This window comes from Conger conger, chromosome 11, assembly GCF_963514075.1.
Source record: "Conger conger chromosome 11, fConCon1.1, whole genome shotgun sequence".
In the NCBI taxonomy this organism is placed as follows: Eukaryota; Metazoa; Chordata; class Actinopteri; order Anguilliformes; family Congridae; genus Conger; species Conger conger.
The window spans coordinates 48,990,812-49,016,925 of NC_083770.1; the positions used below are offsets into that span (position 1 = coordinate 48,990,812).

The following is a 26,114-nucleotide window of genomic DNA, read 5'->3' on the forward strand; positions in this document are numbered from 1 at the left end:
GACGGTCTGGAACGTTCCTATCTGGTGGGGGGGGGAGGGTGGGGGGGAGGGGGAGGAGAGCTGGGAGTCGGCGGTACGCACTCGGAGAAGATGAGCCCGGCTTGGCAGGCCCTGTGAAGCGCAGGCGGGCCCCGGCGTGCCTCGCGTGCCTCGTGCGCTGCACCGCCCGGCCATATGCAGCCCATCAGCCCCGGCCTCCCCGCCAGCTCCTCCTCGCAATTACATAACTCATGCAACTCCCATATGGCGGTGCTGTGAGAGCATATCCAAAATTAATAAATAATAGGGCGCGCGGCACGGCAAGGAGAAGAAAAGGGGTAACGCTCCCGTCAGAGTCGACGGTTTTGAATCCAGTCAGCGGACAATGATTCTGATTTAAAGTTTTCAGATGTGGAAAAAAAAATTCAAAGTCTATAGAGTACAGTGTGTAAAACAAGAAGCCAAAATGTTTAATGTCCGTGCAGAATATATGTTTTCTCGCATTTCGTCCCGCTGGGCCAGTTTGTGTGTGCAGGGACCCTGTAAGTGCCTCAAAAGGAGTAATTTATTTATTCATTTATTTATTTATTTACTGCTGTCTGTAAGTATTTGGACAGTGGAGCGACTTCTGTTCTTTTGACTTAGTTCTCCAGCACATTGGACTTGAACACTCCGGTTCATTTTTATTTGTTTAATTTGAGGGTATTTACAGGTAATCCATGTAGGAGCTACCATACTTTTTCTCCAAAGTACCCCGATTTAAGGGAACCAAAAGTAAGTGGACGGTTCGTTTCTCAGCTGTTTCTAATCAGTCACGTGTATTCACTTCCTTATAAGAAAGCTTTCAGTATCTAGTCTTGATTCAAGGTTTTCATTGCCTGTCGACACTGTCACTGGCATTTGTCGACATGCAGACCAGACATGTGCAAGGACTGCGTATGAAGCCATCATGAGCTGGGGCGGCCTGTAGCATAGTGGTTAATGTACATGACCCTGTAGCGTAGTGGTTAAGGTACATGACCCTGTAGTGTAGTGGTTAAGGTACATGCCCTTGTAGCATAGTGGTTAAGGTACATGACCCTGTAGCGTAGCGGTTAAGGTACATGACTGGGACAGGCAAGGTTGGTGGTTCGAATCCCAGTGTAGCCACAATAAGATCCAACAGCTGGCCCTTGAGCAAGGCCCTTAACCCTGCATTGCTCCAGGGGAGGATTGTCTCCTGCTTAGTCTAATCAACTGTACGTCGCTCTGGATAAGAGCGTCTGCCAAATGGCAGTAGTGTAATAAGGCCACGTGCAGGTGCTGTTGGTGCGTGGCTCATGCCCCGGTCCTTCTCCGTCCTCAGACGTGCCAGTCGAAGGCCTTCGACCTGTCCAACGGCGTGTCCCAGTACGCCTGGTTCCCCTGCCAGGAGGCCCAGCACGGCTGGAACCTGCAGTACTGGCTCAAGGTAGGAGAAAGGAAAGGGTCGGGACGTCAGGTGTCACCATCAGCCTGCTAGCACTGTGCAAAAGTCTTAGGCACTCGAGATTGAATTATTATTTGCATTTCGTTAAACTAACCCAATTAAGTACAGTAATAAATATCACTTTTCAGCCGTGACAGCCAAAGTGGGCAGAGCTGTGGCAAGTTATGCAGTGTTTGGTGCACTCTACCTGCTTATTTTTTTGCTCAAACTGCCGGACAGTGTTCTTAAGAGAATTGATGCAGTTTTAAAAGTGAAAACTATTTTTATACTTAAAAGTGTTAAATTAATTATATTTGAAAGCATTTAGACATTTTTTTTACATGTGCCTAAGACTTGCACAGTACTGTATACTATACACTATATTTATTCAATTAAGCATAGAAAAAAACATTCATTTTTACACAATTATAGCCCTTTTTATACAATGTATAGTGACATGCTGTATTAGAAAACCTTTTGTTAAAAGAATTGTGCCTGTTAAAAAAAGAAAAGAAAATGAATGTAAGAATTTGAAATGCCAGTTCTACAACACATTCAATGACACTGTTTGATATTTTCCGTATCTTATGTTTTTCTTGAACCTTTTGCACATGGTGAGGGACAGACACGTGGGTAGATGTTGAGCACGTGAGGAATAGCGAATGAGATTTCAGCGTTTGGGGTTTCCCCTTGTGACAGGCATACTACGCCCATCCCATGGTGGCGGCCGCGGTCATCATCCACCTGGCTGCGGACGGTACCGGCTACATTGACCAGACCCAGTGCAACATCACCGTGGAGCTGGTGGACACCAAGGACCAGACGCACAGCCTAGGTGTGTGTGAACACCTGCAGGTCACCAGGTGTCTGTGTGAACACCGCTTCTGCAGGTCACCAGGTGTCTGTGTGAACACCTGCAGGTCACCAGGTGTCTGTGTGAACACCGCAGGTCACCAGGTGTCTGTGTGAAATCGCTTCTGCAGGTCACCAGGTGTCTGTGTGAACACCGCAGGTCACCAGGTGTCTGTGTGAAAACCGCAGGTCACCAGGTGTCTATGTGAAAACCGCGGGTCACCAGCAGGTGTCTGTGTGAAAACCGCAGGTCACCAGGTGTCTGTATGAAAACCGCAGGTCACCAGGTGTCTGTATGAAAACCGCAGGTCACCAGATGTCTGTGTGAACACCGCAGGTCACCAGGCGTCTGTGTGAACACCGCAGGTCACCAGGTGTCTGTGTGAACACCGCAGGTCACCAGGTGTCTGTGTGAAAACATTTCTGCAGGTGACCAGGTGTCTGTGTGAAATCGCTTCTGCAGGTCACCAGGTGTCTGTGTGAACACCGCAGGTCACCAGGTGTCTGTGTGAACACCGCAGGTCACCAGGTGTCTGTGTGAACACCGCAGGTCACCAGGTGTCTGTGTGAAATCGCTTCTGCAGGTCACCAAGTGTCTGTGTGAACACCGCAGGTCACCAGGTGTCTGTGTGAACACCGCAGGTCACCAGGTGTCTGTGTGAACACCGCAGGTCACCAGGTGTCTGTGTGAACACCGCAGGTCACCAGGTGTCTGTGTGAAACCGCTTCCGCAGGTCACCAGGTGTCTGTGTGAACACCGCAGGTCACCAGGTGTCTGTGTGAACACCGCAGGTCACCAGGTGTCTGTGTGAAAACCCGCAGGTCACCAGGTGTCTGTGTGAAAACCGCAGGTCACCAGGTGTCTGTGTGAACACCGCAGGTCACCAGGTGTCTGTGTGAACACCGCAGGTCACCAGGTATCTGTGTGAACACCGCAGGTCACCAGGTGTCTGTGTGAACACCGCAGGTCACCAGGTGTCTGTGTGAACACCGCAGGTCACCAAGTGTCTGTGTGAAAACCCGCAGGTCACCAGGTGTCTGTGTGAAAACCGCAGGTCACCAGGTGTCTGTGTGAAACCGCTTCCGCGGTTTCCGTGTGAAAATGCTACTGCTGACAACCTGAAAATAAGATGCCCAGACTCTGATGATGTTCATTGGTCACAGACATCAGGAAGTCATGGCATGCAAAGGATATGCAACCAAATACAAAACATGACTATTTTTCTTTACATTATGTCAGTTTGTCTTTGAACAAACATTGAAATTGGGGCCTACATAGAAAAACTACTAATCACTACATGATGCAACCAAAATGTATATGAATACCTTTTCATAAAAGCTGTGAGTCTGCGCTTTGACCGTGTATCTATTGTTTGATTAAACGGTCAATGGTTGGCATTTATATAGCGCCTTTATCCAAAGCACTGTACAATTCTCGCGTCTCATTCACCCATTCATACACGCGCCAACGGCGATTGGCTGCCATGCAAGGCGCCCAACCAGCTCGATTGCAAACAGAGAAAATAAAATATGAAATCGGAAAAATCCGAAAAAGAATAAAAAGAAATGGAGAGCCCGGCCCTTTGAGTGGTAGTGTGCGTGCGGACTGTGTTTGGCCGCGGGACACACCTGACCCTCCCCCTTGCAGGTGACTGGCGGCTGAGCTGCAGGAACAACCCCCTGGTGATCCCGGTGAGCCACGACCTCAGCACGGCCTTCTACCGCACCAAGGCCATCCAGGTGAAGTTCCGCTCCCACCTGGTGGCCGTGTCCGGGGTGGGGCTGCGCTCCTTCCAGTACTTCGACCCCATCACCATCAGCGGCTGCCAGAGCAACGAGATCTACAACCCCATGGGCCAGAGGTAGGGGAGAGCGGGGGGGGGGGGGGGGGAGACGTCGGGGAGACTTTGAGGGAGTCGGGGAGACTTCTAGAGAGCGGGGTGTGACTTTGAGAGAGCGAGGGTGACTTCTAGAGAGTGAGGTGTGACTTTTAGGGAGTCGGGGAGACTTCTAGAGAGTGAGGTGTGACTTTTAGGGAGTCAAGGAGACTTCTAGAGAGCGGGGTGTGACTTTGAGAGAGCAGGGGAGACTTCTAGAGAGCGGGGGGAGACTTTGAGAGAGCAGGGGAGACTTCTAGAGAGCGAGGTGTGACTTTGATAGAGCGGGAGAGACTTCTAGAGTGCTGCAGGTGACTTTGAAGGAGTGGAGGTGACTTATAATCAACTGTAAGTAGCTTTTGATGAAAGCATCAGCTAAATAACTGTAATATAGCTAACAGAAATAGAGTATTCTCTACAGTACCTGCTGCAACGTGTACATCAAAATGAGATACTGTAAATGTACCTTTGTTTGTTTTTTTTTTGTCGTTGGTTTCTTGGAGCAGTTGGGAATATGCTGTTTAGATCGATTGATCGCTGAAAATGCTTCACTGCACACAAAGTGTGTTTGTGTTCTGTGGGCTGGAGGGTTTGGGTCCCAGCATTGCAGCCCTGTGGTGGGGCGTGCGGGAGGGGGGTGGGCGGGGGGGGGGGGGGGGCGGTTTGACGGGGGGGGGGGTGGAGGTAGACCTGCCCTCGGATGCCCTTGCATGCTTTGGCAGCACACTGTCTCCCCCCTCTATCCCCGTAGAGCCAGGCTCTCATCCAAAATGGGGGGAAGGGAGCGGGGTAACCAGAGTTAAAAAACGAGTGACACAAAAGCAATGCGAGTAAAGTAAAAGTCGGGGAGGGAGAGGGGCAACAGGAGTGTGAAACAGTGACACAGACGTAACGTCAAAGTGAGAGAGGGGGGGATGGGGAGATGTGGAGGGACAGAGGTGAGACGGCCAGTGAGGGGACATGGCATCGCGCTCTGATGCCACATTCGGGTCTCGGGACGGCACCCCGTGTGTGTGTGTGCGCTCACGCACGCGCGCGCACACACACACACACACACACACACACACACACACACTCAGACAAACAAAGGCAGAGCTGGTCTGGCAGCCGGCGCGCTGTAACGCGATCCGAGACCGATTGCCTTCTTATGGGGTCTCGTCTCACACAGCGAGCATGCATAATCAGGACATCGCAGTAACTGCAACAATATGAATAGCAATAACAATAATAGCGGTAATTGGAGTTTCGCAGCGCTGCGCCGCGTTCGGCCCGGGTCGCGCGGCCCGTACTGTACTGGCAGGGAGCGCCGCGCGATATTGGGTTTCAGATTAAAAGCCCAGTCCGGCAGCGAAAGCCAAGCGTCTCAGCACCGGACAGAACCAGAGCCGTGGGCCTGCTCCAGAACGGCTTCCAAGAGATCTTTGGAATTTCACAATGATTGGCTTGTTTTTTTTTTTTTTTTTTTTTTTTTTCTCTTTTTTCTTCTTTGTGTGTGCTTTTTTTGTGTGCGCCTACTCTTTGATAACAAAGTGCGGTCCAAAACCAGCCATGTTTTTGCTTACACCATAACCATAACAGACGCTCGCAGATTTGCCGATGTCAAGATATTCAAAGCACTGATACAAACAATACTCTCGTGGTGGCCAAGTCCGGCACTGAAAGAAGGCTCTTTCATGCTCTGTGTTTGTAGCGTGCATGAGTTTGCATTATGTGTGTCCCGGGCACCGTACACTGCTTAGACCTCCAATACATTTCCAGGTTTTTTTCTCACCGTTTCACATTTAAACATTTCCTCCATCCTCAGATACTCCTAGTGCCTGAGGCACCCATGCACACTCTCACGCACACACACACACGCTCGCTTGCACACACACACACGCGCTCGCTCGCACACACTCACGCTCGCTCACACACACTCACGCACACACACGCATACACTCACGTGTGCAGAACCTCCCGTAATCTAGTCCTCATCAGGATTAAGCCCTGCGTTCACACCAAACCCCAGGTTAGCGTCCTGGCGTTTTTTTTTCCGCTGAATTAATTTCACGACACATTCACAATGTATCTCTTTTCTGTTATTGTTATTATTCTTATTACTATGATAAGTTTTCCAGAAGGTTCTGGCCGGCCCGGCTCCTCGGGGGGGCCTTGGGTGGACCTGGGGCTCCATCAGCGTAGTTTTTCTTCCTCTGGCTGACAAACAATGGCCAGTTCTGTGAGCGCTCGAAGGGTCACCGTAAAATGTGAACGAGTGTTTTTTGATACGCATTTCCTCCGTCCGTCCCAGGCTTCTCACTCTCGTGGGCCAGGTCGGAGGCTGCCAAGAGCCTCGTCTCCTCGAATACCCCTCTGGAGCTCAGCAAAAACACCAATTCCCAGATCCCCAAAGTTGTTAACAACATGGCTATTAACATAATCCACTTTTATGGTCCGTCTTTGGTCATATTTTTTCCCTCCCCCCTCTTTCTTTCCTTGTTTTTTTGTGAAAGGGGAGTATTTGAGTGCAGTAGCTTATTATTCAAAGTGCACATATGGAACATATTTGACTGTTCTTATTTGTCGTGTTTTTTTTCTCTCTTTTCAAACTGTCCAGTCGCTCTGTGGTATAGAGGGTCAAGAGGTTTAGCTAACAGTTTGGAATCCACTAAAGTAATCCAGAAAGATTTAAACAGAATCCAGAAGTGGGCCACGACCTGGAAAATGAAATTCAATACAACTAAATCGAAAGTTCTACATGTGGGAAATCAAAACATAAGGCAGGATTACTTTATGGGTGGTACAAAAATATTGGAAAGTGCTCAAGTTGAAAAAGACTTGGGGGTAAAAGTTGACCAAAGCCTTTTAGGTTCTAGTCAATGTGTGGTACCAGGAAAAAAAGGCCAACAGGATGCTAGGATACATAGCCAAGATTATTGTGTATAAGTTAAGCAGTTATACTCACCTTATACAGTACTCTTGTTAGACCACACTTGTAGTACTGTGTGCAGTTCCGCACTATGAGAAATATGTAGAGGTGCTGGAAAAGGTTCTGAGAAGGGCAACCAGATTGATTCCATTTATAAAAGTTAAGAGTTACAAGGATGGACTAAGATGTTTAATTTATGCTTAGGGGGGATTTGATTGAGGCTTTTAAATTCATTAAAGGGATTAACAAACTATAGGTGATTCTTCAGGGTGAGTTTGTTTAACAGAACAAGAGACCACAAATGGAAATTGGCAAAGAACACTGTGGATTTGCAAGATCAGGCTTGATATGGTGCTAGATACTATTTCCTTTTTAGACAAACTAGCAGTAGGTGGTAGGAAAATGCAAGCATTGCTCGCCATTACATTATGTTATATTAATGTACATTATGTATTACATTATGTTATATTAACAGGAATTTAAGGGCACGTTTAAGGGTTGCAATGGTGAAACACTATAGAATCTGATTCATGGAGTGAATGTACAGAGTGAGTTGCTGTCTTGGCTGCATTTTCAGCAAATTATGTTTTGTTCCTAAAGACTAATCACAAATAACACCAAATGCCGATGTTCATAAAGTAAGGTTAAATGGAGGTTTCATGCATCATTTTAATAAAATATCAGGTAAACCTTGTCGTCAACCATGAAAAAAAAAAGAAAGAAAGACATTTAACTTCCTTCCCTTCATGTGAAATGAGCCTTTTCTCATGTGAACATCACAATGTTCTCATGTGTTTAAGATCACCTCGGCTCTCACATCACCTCACCCCTCCCCGCTCGCCCCCCCACCACCTGGCTGCAGTGCCGGGGACCAAACCCTCCGACCCGCACAAGAGAACACAAACACGCGTTCCCGGAAGTGACGCGCTTTCGACAATCAATCTAAACAGCATTTTGCCCAATTGCTCCGACAAACCAAAGATACAAAAACAAACAAAGGTACACTTTGATTCACTGTGACTTTTTTTAAACTTGCAGCTTTGTGAAAATAAATAATGTGACTTCTCGGGCCCACTGTCCGTCTCACTCGGCTGTTTGTTTTCCGTTTCCGTCGCTAATTTTTCCCGCGGTTTGGGAAAATATTTTTTTTTACGCTTCCGCCAATTGGCTCCGTGTTTTCATATTTTCTGATTCTCTGAAAGCTGGAAAAAGTACGCTTGGAAATGGACTCTCGCCATCCCTCTGCGGCAGCGCATTTCTCAATGAGACGCTGTCAGAAATGTATTTTCACTGGTGTATTGAAAGGTTGATTGGTTTGGATTAACAGTTGTCAATCTGTTGCCACACCTGTGATTGGATGTTTAGGGCTCTGAGGCTCTGCCCCTCTCTGAACACACCTGTGATTGGATGTTTAGGGCTCTGAGGCTCTGCCCCTCTCTGAACACACCTGTGATTGGATGTTTAGGGCTCTGAGGCTCTGCCCCTCTCTGAACACACCTGTGATTGGATGTTTAGGGTGTCTGAGGCTCTGCCCCTCTCTGAACACACCTGTGATTGGATGTTTAGGGCTCTGAGGCTCTGCCCCTCTCTGAACACACCTGTGATTGGATGTTTAGGGTGTCTGAGGCTCTGACCCTCTCTGAACACACCTGTGATTGGATGTTTAGCACTCCTGGGCTCTGCCCCTCTCTGAACACACCTGTGATTGGATGTTTAGGGTGTCTGAGGCTCTGACCCTCTCTGAACACACCTGTGATTGGATGTTTAGGGTGTCTGAGGCTCTGCCCCTCTCTGAACACACCTGTGATTGGATGTTTAGGGTGTCTGAGGCTCTGATCCTCTCTGAACACACCTGTGATTGGATGTTTAGGGTGTCTGAGGCTCTGACCCTCTCTGAACACACCTGTGATTGGATGTTTAGCACTCCTGGGCTCTGCCCCTCTCTGAACACACCTGTGATTGGATGTTTAGGGTGTCTGAGGCTCTGACCCTCTCTGAACACACCTGTGATTGGATGTTTAGGGCTCTGAGGCTCTGACCCTCTCTGAACACACCTGTGATTGGATGTTTAGCACTCCTGGGCTCTGCCCCTCTCTGAACACACCTGTGATTGGATGTTTAGGGCTCTGAGGCTCTGCCCCTCTCTGAACACACCTGTGATTGGATGTTTAGGGTGTCTGAGGCTCTGCCCCTCTCTGAACACACCTGTGATTGGATGTTTAGGGTGTCTGAGGCTCTGATCCTCTCTGACACTGCTCTGAAGCTGCTCTGGCCCTCTCTGACCGCTGCTCCTGTGTTCCCCAGCTGCGTGCATTACTCCTGCGAGCTGGTGGACTGCCAGGAGCCGCTGATCCGGAACGTGGACATGAGGTGCAGCGGACCCAGCTTCTACAACGGCGCCCGCTGCTCCGTCACCTGTCACCGCGGTTACGTGCTGCAGGTCCACCGCGACGACGACATCATCAAGACCCAGGTACTCCCCGATTCTCATGACATCATCAAGACCCAGGTACTCCCCGATTCTCACCACATCATCAAGACCCAGGTACTCCCCGATTCACACCACATCATCAAGACCCAGGTACTCCCCGATTCACACCACATCATCAAGACCCAGGTACTCCCCGATTCACACCACATCATCAAGACCCAGGTACTCCCCGATTCACACCACATCATCAAGACCCAGGTACTCCCCGATTCACACCACATCATCAAGACCCAGGTACTCCCCGATTCTCACCACATCATCAAGACCCAGGTACTCCCCGATTCTCACCACATCATCAAGACCCAGGTACTCCCTGATTCTCATGACATCATCAAGACCCAGGTACTCCCCGATTCACACCACATCATCAAGACCCAGGTACTCCCCGATTCACACCACATCATCAAGACCCAGCTGTAGGACTGGTTAGAGAAGGATTATATGAGTGAAACCCTATCAGACAGTGATGTCATTATTTCAATGTGCTGAGAAGACACTCCAGAACACAGTCAGTGTGTTCTGCCCGAGACAGGAACACAGGGTCTGCTTATGCAGTAACTGTGCTAATAGGCTTAATATGGGACACATGCACACACACACTCACTCACACACACGCACTCACACACACACACACACTCACACACTCACTCACACACACACACACACTCACAAACACACACTCACACACATGCACAGACTCACACACACACACACACACACACACTCACAAACACACACTCACACACACGTACTCACACACACACAGACACACACACACACACTCATGCACTCACACACACACACACGCACACACACATACACGTACTCACAAACACACACTCACACACACGTACTCACACACACACACACACACACACACACACATACACTCACATACACAGACTCACACACACTCTCACACACACACAGATCTGGGCACGGCGTAAGCCCACGCTGCAGCCTGATTGGCTCACACAAATGCCTAATAAAGGAAGCAGCAGTAAAGGTTTACTGCGCTCGTGGGCAGTTTTAACAGCCACGATAATGGGTGGGGGTGTTTCGATGTATCACCCGTTTGCAGGTTTACATCCCTTTTCCAAAACCACTTTCTTTGAGGGGGCTGTTGCCATGAGAACAACCTCTGGCACGCGAGGAACGAAATGGCCGCTTGCAAATAAAAGGCATAAAATATAAATGACTTTGCATGCAGTGGCCCAGAGAAAGTAATTCAAGAGTTCTTTTTTTATGGTTTGGTCTGCCTGTCCACATATGTGTCTGTCCGAGACTGGCGGGTTAGCGGCGTTCTTCAACAGAGCGGAGTGCAGATGTGTCGGGCTGATGCTAGCGGGTTAGCGGTGTCCGGACACCCTCCTGGGCAACTTATAGTATCTTAACAGCCAATCTAAAAGCGTTCCACTTTTAACTGTTGAAGCCAGAGTAGTTTTTTAATGTGAATCCTCTGAAAACGATGCACAACTTTATTTTTGTCCGCATCTTTCAGGCAGAACATGTGCGCGTGCACAAAAGCGTGTGAATCAGCGCACGCGCGTACGTGCACGTGCGTACGTGCATGAGCGTACGTGCGTGTGCCCACGTGCGCTTGCCCATCCCACGGCTCATTTCAGCTGAATGGCAGCGTTTAACGTGTGAGGGAAACGCGGGTTGGAGTTGGAAAGGATGTAATGGGTTCAGGTCTATTGGACATCAGAGGACTCTCTCGTTCTCGCGCCCCAGAGTCCAGCCAGTGGTCTATCCCGGGGCGCCGTTCGCGGGACAGATATCGATCTCTGGAGCGGTCTGGTCACGGGCCTCCTGCTCGGAAGACATCTGAGCACACTCTGACCCCTGACCCCTGACCCCAAGAGGCCCTGTAGTAAGAGCCAGCTCCAGAATTGAGCCGGTTATTAACTGGCCTAGCTGGGAATGAGCTGGTCAAGCCGGTTATTAACTGGCCTAGCTGGGAATGAGCTGGTCAAGCCGGTTATTAACTGGCCTAGCTGGGAACAAGCTGGTCAAGCTGGTTATTAACTGGCCTAGCTGGGAATGAGCTGGTCAACCACTCGGTTAAATAAGGACTCAACCATGCCCATCTGTTAAATCTGTCATTTTCACGTTTGTGGAACGAAGAGAGAGAGAGCTGTTAAAGGAGCGTGCCTCCAATTCTATTCAGCTTCATCTTCTCCTTTCTACAAACAGGAGAGACTGATGCACAACAGCAGCTAGAGAGAGAGAGAGACAGAGAGAGAGAGATGGAGACAGAGAGAGAGAAAGAGAGAGAGAGAGAAGGGAGGGAGAGAAAGAGGGAGACAGAGAGAGAGAGAGGGAGAGAGAGAGGGAGACAGAGAAAAAGAGGGAGAGGGAGAAAGAGGGAGAGAGAGAAACACACAGCAAAGCACAATCCTATCTTGCTGCATTATACAATTATATTCTTGCTTCACCAGAGACAAAGTGGCTCCTGGAAAGCAGCCTGGCATTATCATATCTCCAGAAACAATCTGTTCCCTTATTTATGGGTATTTATGTGTATATTAATGTGACCATTTATCCGCATTTAAACCAGGGTGTGAGACAGGGTGTGTGTTTCTAGCAGACAAAACGGCGGGGCAGGTGGATGCGGTTGCGTGGGAGATTCTGCGTGTGAGGTTCTGTATTTCTGGCTATGTGTGTAATGTTCTGTGTGTTGTGCTGTGTATGGCTGTATTTGTGGCTGTGTGTGGCTGCACACGCACACACACACACACACACACACACACGGTATTCCATTCCTCCAGGCAAAGGCTGCCGTTTGAAACCCAGATAGGACACTGTTACTTCCTTGTGTAAGGTACTTATGCACATGTAAAACATTGTGTAGGTTCCTCTGGATATGATCATTTGCAAAACGGAAGTAATCCATTAATGGACAGTAATGTACTGCGTTTTTGGATTCTCTAAGTAGCAAACAGGGCCCAAAAGCAGGGATGATCACATGTGCCATCGGTGGGATATATTTTGAAATGCACGCTTCTCAGCAAATCCAGAAAAAACATTGTTCTGGTTCTACAGCCATATTGACAGTCGGCCAAACCTTGGTATGCAAAAAATGATAAGGAAGTGACTGCTTTTTTTCTGGAAATATGGATTGAACAATAACAAGTAACTACGGAAACACAAAAACAACAGCAACAACAGGCACATTATTATTATTATAATTATTACTAAAAGCATTATTATTTGTATCGTTATGCTTTCCGTGATTGGGCGATGGTATGTAGCTCCCAGTCGCGTGGGGGTAGCAGTGGTGTTCTCCGAAGGGTCGTGTTAACACCGCAGACCGCAGTTCCGGAGGCCACCCAGACCACAGGGCCCTTTCTCCACTGTTGGCCTGCTCACTCGATTCCTTTGTCATGTCTCTGGCACAAGGCTGGCTGGCTGGCTGCTGCTGCTGCTGCTGCTGCTGCTGTTGTTGTTGTTGTTGTTGTTATTGTTCCTGTGGCCGGTGTTGTTTTTGTTATTGCTGTTGGTGTAGCTGCTGGTCAGAGACGCACGCTTTAGCGTAAGATGCACTTATGCCGCTTAGTCCACTGCGGGGCTGTTGCTAGGGCGGCTTTACCGGGGGGATTAGGGTTGGCAACGAGTTAACGGTGGAGAAATACCACAGCCACAATGTTTTTCAAAAACAGATCTTTCTTGGGTGTCTTCGCCCAAAGAATTGTCATTTTCATCCCATTAAAAAAAACATTCTCCCCATTTGTAGGAAAATAAGTGTGTGTTTTTTTTTTTTAATCTTCAAGCCAAAACCATTTATCTGTAATCAATTCTTACGGTGACAGTGTTGCAGGGTGCTAACAGGCTGGGCTCTACAGAAAATGTAACACCCCATGTTCCTTCTATATATATCCCTGCCACTCTTGCCCCCTCTTTTTTCTCACTATCGCACGTTCTCTCTCTCTCTCTCTCGTGGCGGGATCGAGGCTTTCTCCATGATGAGAACTGAACCCTTCGGAGGTGAATTAAAAACATGAAGCGGAGTCCTGAACATCATGTTCCAGGAAGAGGCTCCCGGAAACAGTGTCCGCGAACCAAGAAACACTTCCTCTTTGACGCCAAGGACCCCGTTCACCCACTTTGTCTCCGGTGAAATAATATAGAGAGCAGGGGTGCAAGGCATTAGGGCAGCAGCGATAATAATCAAAGTTGAGCCTGCAGACCCAAACTCAATATAATTCCCTATTAGTATCAAACAACGCTTCGACCCGTAGTGGATCTCCGTCAGGTCAAACTAAAAGTAGAGTGTATGAAGGGTTGCAAAAGCCAGTAAGATGGAGAGAAAGTGTAGAGATGGAGAGAGAGAGAGAGAGAGAATGACGAGGGTACGGGAGCTGCCCTTACGTCTCTTTCACTGGAGCAGAAAAGTTTCCAGCGAGCGCCCTCTGTAGGCGGGGCGCTGCATTGCAGGGCTCCTGGTGAGCGCAGGCCGGAGCAGTGCATGCGCACGCTGCACGAGCGTATCCGTGACTACGGCCCGGCGCAGCAGCTGTCCAGCCTATTAGAGCTGGTCTGGATGCAGCGGCAGCCGTCTGCAGCGATAATCATCGCCCGCCCCCGCCCTCCGAGCGCCGGGAAAAGCGAAATCTGCGAAACGCATGAACCTGTCGACGCACCGTCTGCGGCTGTCCTCAGACGGGCCGGCGGTCGGTCGCGGTCGGCGAGGAGCGTAAATCACGCGGGGCGCTCGTTAGCCGGGGACCGCGACAGCGCCTCGCCGGGTCCCTCCCCCCCCCCTGTCGCCGGCTGGAGCGGGGACGCTGTCGGGGACGTTGCCGGGCGCGGCTCCGTTGGCCGGTGGCTTTTTCGGCGGGCTATAAATAGGCGCGGTTTTCCAGCGACTCGAGAGGCTGAGGCTGCCGGACGGCTGGCGCGGAGAGTGGGAAAAGTGAGGGAGGGGGGAGCGAGGGGGGGGGGGGGAGGAGATGGGAGTCTCGCTGCGGCCAGACAGACGGAGGTCCCAGGGTGCATAGGTGGGGGGGTGCGGTGGTGTGTCTGTCTGGAGAGGTCAGTGTGACCTATGACTCACAGGTCTTTTACCTCAAGAGCACTCGATGACACCAGGGCCAGGACCTTCCTGAACCAGCAGGCCCAAGCTTATCCTTAAATGATCCCGAACCAAGCCATCTCCATCAATGTAGATATACGCCATTCTTACCTATGCCAGAACACCAGACCCAAACCATCCTTAACCACACCATAATATAAACACAAACCCTCCTTAAACATACCAGAACACCAGACCCAAATCATCCTTAACCACACCATAATATAACCACAAACCCTTCTTAAACATTCAAGAACACCAGACCCAAATCATCTTTAACCACACCATAATATAGTCAGAAACCCTTCTTAAACATACCAGAACACCAGACCCAAATCATCCTTAACCACACCATAATATAATCACAAACCATTCTTACCCATACCAGAACACTAGAACCAAACCATCATTATCTACAGCATTATATGGACACACACGCTTCTTAACCTTTCCAGAACACTACCCCCAAACCAGACTTTACCAGAGTTTACCTTACCCAAGCTATCGTATACTAGTCGATACACCATAATGTGGACAAATCATTCCTAACCATACCACCAGAACACCCAACCCAAACCATCGTTAACCATACCATAATGCATGCACAAATTGTTTTCAGTGTACCAGAACAGAAGACACAAACCATCCTTAACCACACCATAATGTATGCACAAATTGTTCTTAACCATACGAGAACATCCAATACAAACCATCCTTAACCACACCATAATGTATGCACAAATTGTTCTTAACCATACGAGAACATCCAATCCAAACCATCCTTAACCACACCATAATGTATGCACAAATTGTTCTTAACCATACAAGAACATCCAATCCAAACCATCCTTAACCACACCATAATGTATGCACAAATTGTTCTTAACCATACAAGAACATCCAATCCAAACCATCCTTAACCACACCATAATGTATGCAGAAATTGTTCTTAACCACACGAGAACACCCAATCCAAACCTTAACCACACCAGGATGCCTGCAGATAAAGCAGGTGTTAAAACTTGTGGGTTTTCGTTCATTTTATTTCAAAAACCGTGCCGTGCGCTGAGAGGTCTATGCGTACGGTTCAGAGCTGAGGACTCTGGGAAACGGGCTCTCCGGCTCCCCTTGGGCGTCCTCTGGATGACGTCACTGGAACGACTCGCGAGTCACCGGCCCTGCGTTCGAGGCTCTGGCCCCTGTCTCACCTGCGTGATGGACAAACCAGACCCGGCCGCCCGCGTCCTCTCGCCCCGCGGCGGAACCAGAACGTTCCGGAATGCGAGCGATTTCAATGTCGGGTCAAAATCGGCCACGATGTGCCGGCCTGCCACCAGATGCTCTGGCTCCTTTCAGATGTCTGGCTCGCCGGTTTGGATGCGTCTGTTTTTAAGATTCCCCCGCGCGAGAGAGTCAAATGTGGCTACACGCTTAGCACCTACTTTGAATCCGCAACCGATATCCCGTTGACTGTAACGTACAGTTTTATAGTGACAGTAGTTCACGGTAGTCGTTACCCGAGAGCGATTCTTTGTGGAAAAGCTTGCGGGTCTGGCTAACTCGCAACCTTACATAATCCCTGAGATGTTTGGGACTGAAACGCACACGAGCAGGCACACAGCAGTGCAGTCCCTTGTGTGGTCTTCCATTCCAATTTTCAGTCATAACTCCGGATCACGGTGACCCGAAATGGAGCTGTTTCCAATAAAAGCTCCCGTCGAAGAGAAAGAGAGCGAGAGAGCGAGAGAGAGAGGAGAAAGGGAGGGGTGGGGGGAGAGAGAGAAAAGAAACATCTTGCATCTGTGTCTGGATTGCATTTTATATTGTGTTTCTGTGCCTGGTACATGTCCTGGGATGGTACAGTACATTAGATATGCATTGAATTCTGCGGGGCTGTTTTTTCGGCCGTGCAAGGTCCAGCGCTCTCTCTCTCCCCCTCCTCTTGTGAGGCCTCTGGGCTGCGACACAGCATCTACCCTCTGCCAGGGGGAGGGGCTCGCCACTGCAAACACACCCCCCCCGCCCCAAAAGAAAAGAGCCACAAATCTGTCTCCTGACTCCTCTGTGAAAACCCCGCGGAGGCCAAGAGCGGAGAGTGCGAAGGGGTTCCCGCTTGCGACGGAGCGCATTTTCGCAGGGCGGAGCGAGGCGTGTTTGTTTTTTTTTTCGTTTGATTGTCCTTAAACACGCTCACCCTCGATGTCTCACCCCCCAAAGGCAGGGCTCTAGCGCCGCTTTGTTCTTCGTTTGGCGGCTCTGTTAGCTCTTCTGCGCCTGGCAGTCTTCACGGTAGTCGGTACTACCGTACCCACTTTCTACGCCCGTTCCAAACGCCCGGTCCGACGGCCACGGGTCTTTCTGTTTACAAACACGCTGTGTATGCGAGGTCCTCAGGGCACGTTTATACGGGCGTAGAGGTCGCGACCTTTGACCCGGCGGGGCCTTCTTCTCTTTAACAGTCTTCCTGGTAAGGTGTGAAATATCAAAGTGTCTGTTTTACTCTGCGTGTAAACTGTGGTGTCACGGCCGGTGTGACTGGCTGCAGAAGTGCATTTACACGGACGGTAAAAAGGGAGACGCATAGCGCCCCGGAACCCATTCGCTTCTCAGCGCGTGACCTTAAGTCACCCCTCCTCTCCGTCTACATCTGAAGCAGACCTGGGTCAAATATATCGTTGTTTTGATAATAAAATACTTTTCTACACTTTAGTGAGCTCGTTTGGTGTTTTGGAACCTATGAAATACTTTCAAAAAGTGCAAACCCTGGCCTCTGCAGCTTGCTGCACCAGTACAACGTAAATTCAGAGTTACGCCATAACTTAATGTGAACTGATTTAGTTTAGATGTAGAGTAAAGATACAACTTAAAATGTACACCTACTCTGAGATCGCTGGCTGTGTTTGTCAGGCTCCTGCTCCTCTAGCACACGATTCAGCTGCACCAATCTTTCTCCTGGTGCTCACAACGACACCAGAAAGGATTTCTTAATTACCGTCTCCGTAAAGCCCAGCCAACAGTCGATGACGGGATCGGGGATTGATGCTTATTTTATGATTGGAAGAAAAAAAATGTTTTTAGCTTAGGGAAAAGGTCTCCTGCCTTTTGGAGTAAAATTGTGTTATTTATTATTATTTATTTTGCCGAATGCATTTGTTCTCTTGCCAGCGTCTTACGTACGGCATGATTGCTGTGTGGACATGTTCGAGCACGCTGCCAGAGCAGAGCTTTTTATTTAAGAGTAATTAGTGCTTATAGGAGCCATCCTTTTCATCATCGGTGGCTAATTGGTTAAGGAGTCATTTACCTAAAATGCTGTTGACAATGCCAGGAAAACGGACGCCTGGTGTTTTTCTCTAGAGATATGAATTAATGCAGGAGAGTATAATGAATAGAATGAAAATGAGGAATGGCCTTTTTGGCAGGAGCAGCAATCACTTCACAATCTCTAACAACAACTGCGCCAAGCCGGGAATATTGTCCAAATGAATATTTATTTTAAATCTTGGTCTGTGTTTTCGTCTTTTCAATGAGTTCCTGGGCACAGTTCAGTACAGAGGCCTTTTTAACCCTGGTCTCCACAGTCAGGCACACAGTCAAATGATTGTCTTTGCCGTTCATCCAAGGAAGAACACTTTTATTTTGGGAGAATGTAACCTGAAGTACGCCTATCTCTAGCTGACATGAAACCTCACAATGTCGCTGCAATGTACTGGCAATGTTATAACATTCAGAAAACATCCCAGTAACATTGAGAGAACAGTTTGCCGTTTGCGTTAGATATTTGTTGAATAACATTGAGAGAACAGTTTGTGTTGGATGTGTGTTGAATGACATTGTGAGGGCAGTTTGGCGTTGGATGTGTGTTGAATGACATTGTGAGGACAGTTTGGCGTTGGATGTGTGTTGAATGCCATTGTGAGGACAGTTTGGCGTTGGATGTGTGTTGAATGCCATCGTCTCTGTGTCCTCCTGCAGTCGGACTCCACGGTGACCATCACCTGCGCCGACGGCAAGTGGAACAAGCACGTGACCTGCGAGCCGGTGGACTGCGGCCGGCCGGACAAGTACCACGTCCACCCCGCCATCTTCCACTTCCCCGAGGGCACCACGTACGGCAAGAAGTGCACCTTCCAGTGTAAAGAGCCGGCGCAGCTCGTGGGTGAGAGCCGCCCGCCGTTCATCAAGCCCGTTTCCCATTAGCCCGACACTTACCCCCGGGGGGGGTAATTAACAAGGCCGCTGCGCTGCTACGGCACCTCCATGACGCGGGCTCCCAGGGCTTTCTGGAGCTCCGGCCGGGGCAACTGGGTACAGGTGACACAGCGGTGACCCAAGGGCAAATCCAGGGATGCTAAATGGAGCCAAAAACTGTTAAAAAAAAGAAAAAAAAAGAAAAGAAAGTAAGACCTGATACGACCTCTACTAGTAATGCACGACTCTGTCAGACTGAGGAGAGGACAGTTTATCTAGAGGCTCGACTTGGAAATGTGAAAAATTGAACTTTTGCTATCCCTCCACTCGCCATTCTGGCCCTCTGCCACCACCTCCGTCTCCTCGTCTCTCCGCCTTGCCCCCTCCCCCGCACTCTCCTCCACCTCTCTCCTTCTGTCTTTTCCCATCCGAGTACTTACCAAGCCCACCCCTGCGTGGCTTTAGCCGTTCGGCAGGAATGCATGTTGGTATGACTGCTGGCCCAACTCATCAGGCTCCTTACAATCGCTTATTTTTCTCGTTTCTTATCCTTGCTGTTTTATCGACTTCCTAGCTCCGCCCACCTGGAGAGGCTAGGGAAAGTGGCAAGAAACTGGAATGAAGATAGGGAAATCAAGAAAAAATTTGCCAGGCAAATAGACAGACGAGGCAGACAGGGAGAGGTGGATCCACAGGTCGATCATTTATACGTCTGGCCTTCCCGAAAATATACTTGTGTATTTGTGCTGAAATTTTGTTTCTCAAAGCAAAGACTTCTAGCTCTGAGAAGGAACATTTAACAGGTTGGAACGTCCCTAAAGATGGCGTACCTTGATCGATTTCCAGGTCAGGAACAGGGAAAAGAAAAAAGAGGAGAAGAATAAGGGATTAGAATCGTCTACTCATTTCCCTGGCTGTTCTCCGCCCCCTCCTCTGTCTTGGTCTGTAGCGTAGTGGTTAAGGTACCACAAGGTCGGTGGTTCGATCCCTGGTGTAGCCACAATAAGATCCGCACCGCCTTTGGACCCTTGAGCAAGGCCCTTAACCCTGCATTGCCCCAGGGGAGGATTGTCTCCTGCTTAGTCTAATCAACTGTACGTCGCTCTGGACAAGAGCGTCTGCCAAATGCCATTAATGTAAGGTAATGTAAGGTAATGTAATGTAATTGTAATGTAATGTAATGTGTAATGTAATGTGTAATGTAATGTAAGGTAATGTCTCTCCAGGCTCCAACAACACCCTGACGTGCATGGAGGACGGCATGTGGTCCTTCCCCGCGGCGCTGTGTGAGCTCCGCTGCCCCGCCCCGCCGCCCGTGCCCAACGCCGTGCTCCAGACCAAGCGCTGCAACGCCACCGGCCTCAAGGTCGGCTCCTTCTGCAAGTACAAGTGCAAGCCCGGCTACCACGTGCCCAACACCGACAAGCCCAAGAGGTGAGCCGCCGAGGCGGGAAGTCCAGGGGTCAGAGTCCAGGGGTCAGAGTCCAGGGGTCAGAGTCCAGGGGTCAGAAGGTTAAAACGTTTCTTCCACCCACGTAACACGGCCACAGATTACTTCTACCTCCTGGCTGAAGAATTGTGATTGTGCCATTTGAGCCAAAATGGTGGGGGTGACGTTTACTTTCCGAACCAGGACTTTCCACCTCCGTTTAACGCCACACCTTGGACCGCTGCGGCACATCTGATTCTTATGTATCTCGGGTCGCCAATTCCGTTCCTGCAGGGCTGAGGTGTATGCAGCTTTTTGCTGTCACCAATTACCCAGATTAGTTAATAGCTGGGTTTGTATTTCCTGTTTATCCGTAGATTAGACCACAATAAAATGCCTAATTTTGGGACACCACTCCTGTCAGTTCCACATGCGCTGCATTAACTTTGTGATCAAATCTTTTCAGTGGCCCACCCTGAAGCTGTGCAATGAGTGCCGTATGCTTGCATCTTGTAGTTTTTTGTATGTTGACATCCTGTCCCACGTTTTGGTCGACTTCTGGTTGTTTTTAAATGTACTTTACATGTGAATCTGATTTGCGGCCTGTAGCGTAGTGGTTAAGATAAATGACTGGGACCCGCAAGGTCGGTGGTTCAATCCCCGGTGTAGCCACAATAAGATCCGCACAACCGTTGGGCCCTTGAGCAAGGCCCTTAACCCCACGTTGCTCCAGGGGAGGATTGTCTCCTGCTTAGTCTAATCAACTGTACGTCGCTCTGGATAAGAGCGTCTGCTAAAGGCCAGTAATGTAATGTAATGTAATGTAATGTAACGTAATGATGTGCTCTGTCTGTGTGTCCCTCCAGGAGGGCGTTTAAGAGGCAGTGCACGGAGGACGGGAGCTGGCAGGAGGGCGCGTGTGAGCCTGTGACCTGCGACCCCCCGCCCCCCATCTTCCACGGCATGTACCAGTGCACCAACGGCTTCAAGTTCAACAGCGACTGCTGGATCAACTGCAACGGAGCCAACCACACGGTGAGACTGCACCCTCCATGCCAGCAGGTCTGTCGCTCCTTCTCTCCTTAACTTTTCCTCCTTTTACCTTTATACGTCAGGGGTGTCAAAACCTCCGGTCCTGGAGGGCCGCGGTGTCTGCTGGTGTCTGTGGTTTCCATTCAATCAGCAGCCAATTAAGGCCTTCAGAACAGGGTGTGTGGACTCTTTAGCCAATTAAATAAATGTATCTCTCGTGCTGAAACACACCAAAGACCAGCAGACACTGCGGCCCTCCAGGACTGGAGTTTGACACCCCTGTTTTACATTTTTCATTCAGCTTTTTTTATTCCGTGCTTACTTGCTGTTGTGTTCTCTCTCTCTCTCTCTCTCTCTCTCTCTCTCTCCCTCCCTCTCTCTCTCTCTCTCTTTCTCTCTCATCTCTGTCCATTCCGTCTTCTCTCTTTCTCTCGGTCATTCTTTGTTTTGTCCCTGTCATGGTGTCATGGATGTTTTTTGTTCCCTTTGCTGTGATGATGTTTTGTGCCTTTGCTGATGTTGTGGGCATTGGGGGGGGGGGGGGGGGGGGGGGGTCTCTAATGCATGTTTGTTGGAGGCAGGTCCAGGTGTTTCAGCCTGGCTCCGCCTGCTACTCAATTTTGAAAAGTGTCTGGGGTGGGTGTGCCTAGCGAGAGGTGGATATTGAGTCCGTATTCTTCTGTAAAATAGGCGGAAGTGCGACAGAATGTGCTTGCAAACCAAACGCTTGCAGGTTGAAATCTCAACTGAACTGGGGTCTGTTCCACAGGATGACTGAGTCAGGCAGATAACTGCACCAGATAAAAAGAGCTGTTCCCGGTTTCCTGCTTAATCGTGCTTTGTGGAACAGGCCCCTGATGTTGTATCCCTCGCAGCCTTCTTCAGTAAATATTCATGGGTCATGTTTTGATTGTTGTCTTCTAAACGTCTTTCACCAGAGCAAGAGCTTCACTAGCAACCACATCTGTGGAAAAAGATGATTTATTATATCTGACTGACTATATGATATATTCAGGAGTCAGTAAACATTTTCATTAAAGGTTATTGTTATGCACTATATTTCAAGGAAACTATCCACCACTGTATGGACCAATGAAGAAAAGCAAAAAGGGTATATTCCTCTGGTTCTTCTTCGCAGCGCGAAATTGAGATGGAAAGAAAGAGAGAGAGGACAACTGAATTGGAGGATAACAATCATTCAATAATTTCGTCATCACACCATTCACGTACAATCAGGCTGCTAAACAGGCCTCACAGTGTACGTACATATCATAGAGAGAATTAAAACAGACCGGAGACTGTTCTTTTCAGGCTTTATGCTGAGGGTTTCAGAATTAAGGATTTTGGGGTTAGGGTTAGAGTGAGTGACCGTGACCGTGACCGGTCCTGTCTCCAGGGTCCCACCACCAACGTGATCCGCTGCAGGAAGGATGGGAACTGGACCGGGTCCTTCAAGGTGTGCCCCCAACTGAAGGGCCAGTGCTCCCTGCCCCAGAACCTCAGCCCCAGCATGTGGGTCAACTGCAGGCGTGGCCACGGGATAGGTCTGTACCCCGTCTCCTCTTTACGTGTGTGTGTGTGCTGTGTGTGTGTGTGTGTGTGTGTGTGCGTGTGTGTGTGTGTGTGTGTCTGTGTGCGTGTGTGTGTGTGTGCTGTGTGTGTGCTGTGTGTGTGCGTGTGTGTGTGTGTGTGTGTGTGCATGAGTCTGTGTGTGTGTGTGTGAGTGTGTGTGTGTGTGCGCATGAGTGTGTGTGTGTCTGCTGTGTGTCTGTGTGCATGACTGTGTGTGTGTGTGTGCATGTGTGTGCGCATGTGTGTGTGTGCATGTGCATGTGTGTGTGTGCATGTGTGTGTGTGTGTGCATGTGTGTGTGTGCATGTGCATGTGTGGGTGTGCATGTGCATGTGTGTGTGCATACGTGCATGCACTGCAAAAAAAGATGTCTTAACAAATAATTATTAAAAAGTCTCAAATTTAGACTTGGAATTTTATTTCTGTTACTTTTTTGTTAAATAAGACAACGATTTGCCAGTGGGGAAAGACAATTTGACTTGTCAAGCACAAAGTAACTGAAAAACAAGCTAATCTTGTCTGCTGGAGAGTCTCATTATAAGACTTAGACACTTGCAGTGTGTGTGCATGTCTGCATAAGTTACAATGCTCAAACAAAAAAACTTATTGCCGAAGAGGTGAAGCAGTTTGGCTCAATTCAAGATTTGGCAATGGGTTCTGAAAACTTCATGCAAACAGTAACTTAAAACCAGCTAATATTTCTACTTGAGAGAAAAAAACTGTTAACTCTCAGTATGATTAAAACACTTGATGGCAGAGTACAAGACATCTCTGGCATGTGAAATAATTGGGAATACATTAAACTGCAAGTTTGTATATTGCTTGGGTAGCGTGCCCATGACAGTGTAGATCTACCTGTTGGTAATAGCATACCTGTGACCGTGTGGATCTGCCTGTTGGCAATAGCATGCCTATGACCGTGTGGATCTACCTGTTGGTTGCAGGTGAGGAGTGTGAGCTTACCTGCAAGGACAGGAATAACAACGTGGTCATCCTGACTGGCAACACGACGGTCGAGTCTGTGATGAAGGACCACTGGAGGACTCCAGAAAAAGTCAAGGTCAGTCCATCCTGCTGTGCCAAACAGACCACAACCCGACCATGTTCTCCGCCTGTTCTCAACCAATCCACAACCCCCCCCATGTTCTCCGCCTGTTCTCAACCAATGCACAACCCCACCATGTTCTCCGCCTGTTCTCAACCAATGCACAACGTACCATGTGTTCACCATCCAATGCGGGGGTGCCAGACTCAGTGTCTGCTGGGTGTTGGTGTATTTCATCACTTAAATGGATAGAGACACATCTTTTGTGTGCAATGTAGGATATTTGGGGGGCCACCACTGCACCTTAATACACACCGTTATCCTGTTAGCAATAGGTAGCCAGCAGACCTGTATCAAATATTTAATTGTTTTGGATTCATATAGTTTTCTACACTTTACTGAGCTTGTCTGATGTATTGAAACCTGTGAAATACTCTCACAGAGTGCAAGCCCTGCCTTCTGCTCCTCTTGGTGAGCTCAGCTGTGCCCGTCAAGATCAATCGAGCACAAAAAGAAAGTATTTGAATCCAAAACAGTCACATATTTGACCCAGGTGTGGTAGCCAGCAGTGGAAACTGGCTGGCAGGAGGAGGAAACCTCGTTTAGAGCTCATCTCAGCGTGTCCCTCGCCCAGCCCAGAGCATAACTGCCCATTTACAATCACTCATTATCAGCAGGGACAGGCCGTACCCTGCTCAGGGAAGCAAGGTACGATTACAGTAATCTCTCGGCTTGAGTGGCAAACCACCCCCTTGACCCCCTTCCCGTCTCCAGTCATTAATTCACAAGGAGCGTGCTGTTCTTCTGAAACTCCTGTCGTTAACTCACGAGTAGCACTCTGTTCTTCTGAAACTCCTGTCGTTAACTCACGAGTAGCACGCTGTTCTTCTGAAACTCCTGTCGTTAACTCACGAGTAGCACGCTGTTCTTCTGAAACTCCTGTCGTTAACTCACGAGTAGCACGCTGTTCTTCTGAAACTCCTGTCGTTAACTCACGAGTAGCGCGCTGTTCTTCTGAAACTCCTGTCGTTAACTCACGAGTAGCACGCTGTTCTTCTGAAACTCCTGTCGTTAACTCACGAGTAGCACGCTGTTCTTCTGAAACTCCTGTCGTTAACTCACGAGTAGCACTCTGTTCTTCTGAAACTCCTGTCGTTAACTCACGAGTAGCACGCTGTTCTTCTGAAACTCCTGTCGTTAACTCACGAGTAGCACTCTGTTCTTCTGAAACTCCTGTCGTTAACTCACGAGTAGCACTCTGTTGTTCTGAAACTCCTGTCATTAACTCACGAGTAGCGCGCTGTTCCTCTGAAACTCCTGTCATTAACTGACGATGAGCCCTCTGTTCCTCTGAAACTCCTGTCGTTAACTCACGAGGAGTGCGCTGTTCCTCTGAAACTGTCCTGTCGTGTTCAGAGGGCTCTCTCTGTCCACGATTTAGCCGTCGCCGGCGAGAGAGAGTTCTACGGACGGGCGCATCGATTTCCTCCGAGCGTCCTCCCCACACCGAGCCCCGGGAGCTCCTGTCGAGTCAGCCGTCTGCCGCGTGGAAGCGGATACCTGCGGGGCGTTATGAGGCCGATATATTCTATATTTCCCTGGGCGGACGGCGTCGACGGGTGGGGGTTGGGGGGGGCTAGGCTGATCGCTGATGGGCCGGGAGGTCGCGGTGTTCGGGTTGGCTGAGGTGAAATCCATACCACTTCTGTTGGTTCAGCAGATCTGGGCCGTGCCGGTCTGTGTCAACGGACATTAGAGATGGGCAGCCTGTTGCCTCGTGGCTAAGGCACATGACTGGGGTACATCTCCACACACATGCACGCACACATGCACACACACACACACACACAGTACAAAAGTATTCAAATCCAAAAAATCCCGTATTTGACCCAGGTCTCGTTGTAGATAGTGCTTTCCTGTGATGGCCACCTGTGGTCAGGCTAATCACCTGGGATTCTTGTGTAGTTCCAGAGCGATGTTCATTTGCAGAACGTCACATCCGGCCGCACGTCGGGGCCACCGTGACTATAGGAGGACGGTAGCGCGGTACACCGCCCGTCGGTGAAACAAAAACAGATCCCCACCTCGCCTCTTCACCCACGGTGCTCTCCTCGGGTGCTCCGCAGCTGACCGGCCATCGCTTAACGCTCTTTTCCCCTTTTAAAGTGCTGATGGCGCGGTAATGTGAAATCCCTTAGCGAGCAGCGCGGGTCTGGG

At 49.3% G+C, this 26,114-nt stretch overlaps 1 protein-coding gene across 1 annotated transcript in view; it reads left to right on the forward strand.

The window, feature by feature from the left end:
• LOC133141018 (pappalysin-1-like) overlaps positions 1 to 26,114 on the forward strand; it is a 133,126-nt gene that overhangs the window by 89,932 nt on the left and 17,080 nt on the right. Inside the window, exons 11-19 of the mRNA XM_061261371.1 lie at positions 1,325 to 1,429; positions 2,126 to 2,261; positions 3,927 to 4,140; positions 9,368 to 9,536; positions 18,604 to 18,787; positions 20,046 to 20,253; positions 21,115 to 21,310; positions 22,677 to 22,824; positions 23,797 to 23,912. Coding sequence (XP_061117355.1) covers positions 1,325 to 1,429; positions 2,126 to 2,261; positions 3,927 to 4,140; positions 9,368 to 9,536; positions 18,604 to 18,787; positions 20,046 to 20,253; positions 21,115 to 21,310; positions 22,677 to 22,824; positions 23,797 to 23,912 — 1,476 coding nt within the window. The remainder of the gene's footprint in view (positions 1 to 1,324; positions 1,430 to 2,125; positions 2,262 to 3,926; positions 4,141 to 9,367; positions 9,537 to 18,603; positions 18,788 to 20,045; positions 20,254 to 21,114; positions 21,311 to 22,676; positions 22,825 to 23,796; positions 23,913 to 26,114) is intronic.